Source organism: Moschus berezovskii, chromosome 1 (assembly GCF_049115385.1).
Source record: "Moschus berezovskii isolate FMDL1 chromosome 1, NW_MosBer_1.0, whole genome shotgun sequence".
NCBI classification, from domain to species: Eukaryota; Metazoa; Chordata; class Mammalia; order Artiodactyla; family Moschidae; genus Moschus; species Moschus berezovskii.
In genome coordinates this window covers 104536687-104538425 of record NC_142460.1, presented here as the reverse complement: position 1 = coordinate 104538425, position 1739 = coordinate 104536687, and the positions used below count along the sequence as shown (strand labels likewise).

Here is a 1739-nt window from a genome sequence, read left to right as displayed (position 1 = left end):
CTGTGTTCAGGACACGTGATGCTGCACACCCGAGTGTACCTGCTCCCTCTGCCCCTCGCAGTTCACTGTTAGGGGACACAGGAGGGGATGAGAGCACCTTCCCCTTGGGGCAAGCCAGGAGGGGTGCCTAGTCACCCAATACCCCCACCTATGGACAGTGGCCACTCTGGGGGGGGGTCACAGCTGACCTTCCATCTCCCTCCTCCCCAAATGCCCCTCTCTGTCAAGACAGCCTTGTGGCCTTTTGCTACCACACCCGGGAAGGGTCTCTCCCAGTCGGCTCTGCCCTACTGCCGCAGCGTCCCCACCTGGCTGAAGCTCACTTCTGACGACGTGAAGGAGCAGATCTACAAACTAGCCAAGAAGGGCCTGACTGCCTCACAGATCGGTGTGATCCTGAGAGACTCTCATGGTGTTGCACAAGTACGTTTTGTGACAGGCAACAAAATCTTGAGAATTCTTAAGTCCAAAGGACTTGCTCCTGATCTCCCTGAGGATCTCTATCATTTCATTAAGAAAGCTGTTGCTGTTCGAAAGCATTTTGAGAGGAACAGAAAGGGTAAAGATGCTAAATTCCATCTGATTCTGATTGAGAGCTTTATTTACCGGTTGGCTCAATACTACAAGACCAAATGAGTCCTACCCCCCAATTGGAAATACGAGTCATCCACAGCCTCTGCCCTGGTTGCGTAAATTTGTGTATTGTACTAAAGCAATAAAATTATTGTTTAACAGAAAAAAAAAAAAAAAGAGAGAGCCCTGTGAATGGGCTTCTGCCTGGGACCCTTCTCCAGGCGGGTCTGCTTTGCAGGGGGCCTTCCTTTTTCTTCCCCTGCTCCCAGAGAAGCTTGAGGCTCTCCCTGAGACCTATGTCCGCTCACCCATCTCTGGTCCTCATCCCCATATTAGGTGGCACCCTGGGGGAGTGGGGTGCTGCTGAGAGGGAACCCTCATTCCCCTGCCTTTCCCTCCCATGCTTGCCTTCAGCACTTCCGTAAGCACCTCTGAGCTGTCCTGGGGCAAGAACCCTAGCATTAAATACAAGCTTCACACGTGCCACTTGCGAGCACTTGCGAGTCCAGTGTCTCCAGTCACTGGACTAAGTCTCAGTTTCTTCATCTGCAGAATGGATATTAAATTACCTGCCCTGCCTACCTTGAAGGGTTATTGTGAAGCTCATGGGAGGTAATGCTTATGAAAGTAGCTAGAGATGATGAAAGACTGTACACATGGCCGCTATTATTACTTCTGGGTTGTCTTTTAACTCACCAACACTAAATCCATTTCACAAATAGACTGAGCGCTGGAGAGACTTGCCCTGTGCTGCTCCTACAGCTTTTTGCCAGGATCCCGGCCTCTGGTCCCCACCCCTCACTCCTGGTCAGGTTTCCCTGGTGGCTTAAATGGTAAAGAATCTGCCTGCAATGCAGGAGACCCGGGTTCAATCCTGGGTCAGGAAGATCCCCTGGAAAAGGGAATGGCAACCCACTCCAGTATTCTTGCCTGGAGAATTCCATGGACAGAGGAGCCTGGGATCACAGAGTTGGATATGACTAAGCAGCCAACAGTTTCACTTTGGCCCCTGGTCCCCACCCCTCATTCCTGGTCCATTAGCAAAGGAGAGCCCAGAACTTTGCTATGCCTTCCTCCACCGGCTCATCTTGCCTGCTTTGAAAACTTTTATGCATCCTTCAGGCAATGATGCAGAGGGCGCCTCTGCTGGGAAGACTTCCCTGATC

At 51.5% G+C, this 1739-nt stretch overlaps 1 protein-coding gene across 1 annotated transcript; it reads left to right on the top strand.

Annotated features, from left to right (window-relative positions):
* The first annotated feature begins 210 nt into the window (after positions 1-210).
* LOC148778785 (small ribosomal subunit protein uS15) lies at positions 211-737 on the top strand. The gene has a single exon (XM_088832553.1). The coding sequence runs from the start codon at positions 211-213 to the stop codon at positions 634-636; it is 426 nt and encodes a 141-aa protein (XP_088688679.1). The 3' UTR covers positions 637-737.
* The last annotated feature ends 1002 nt before the right edge of the window (positions 738-1739 follow it).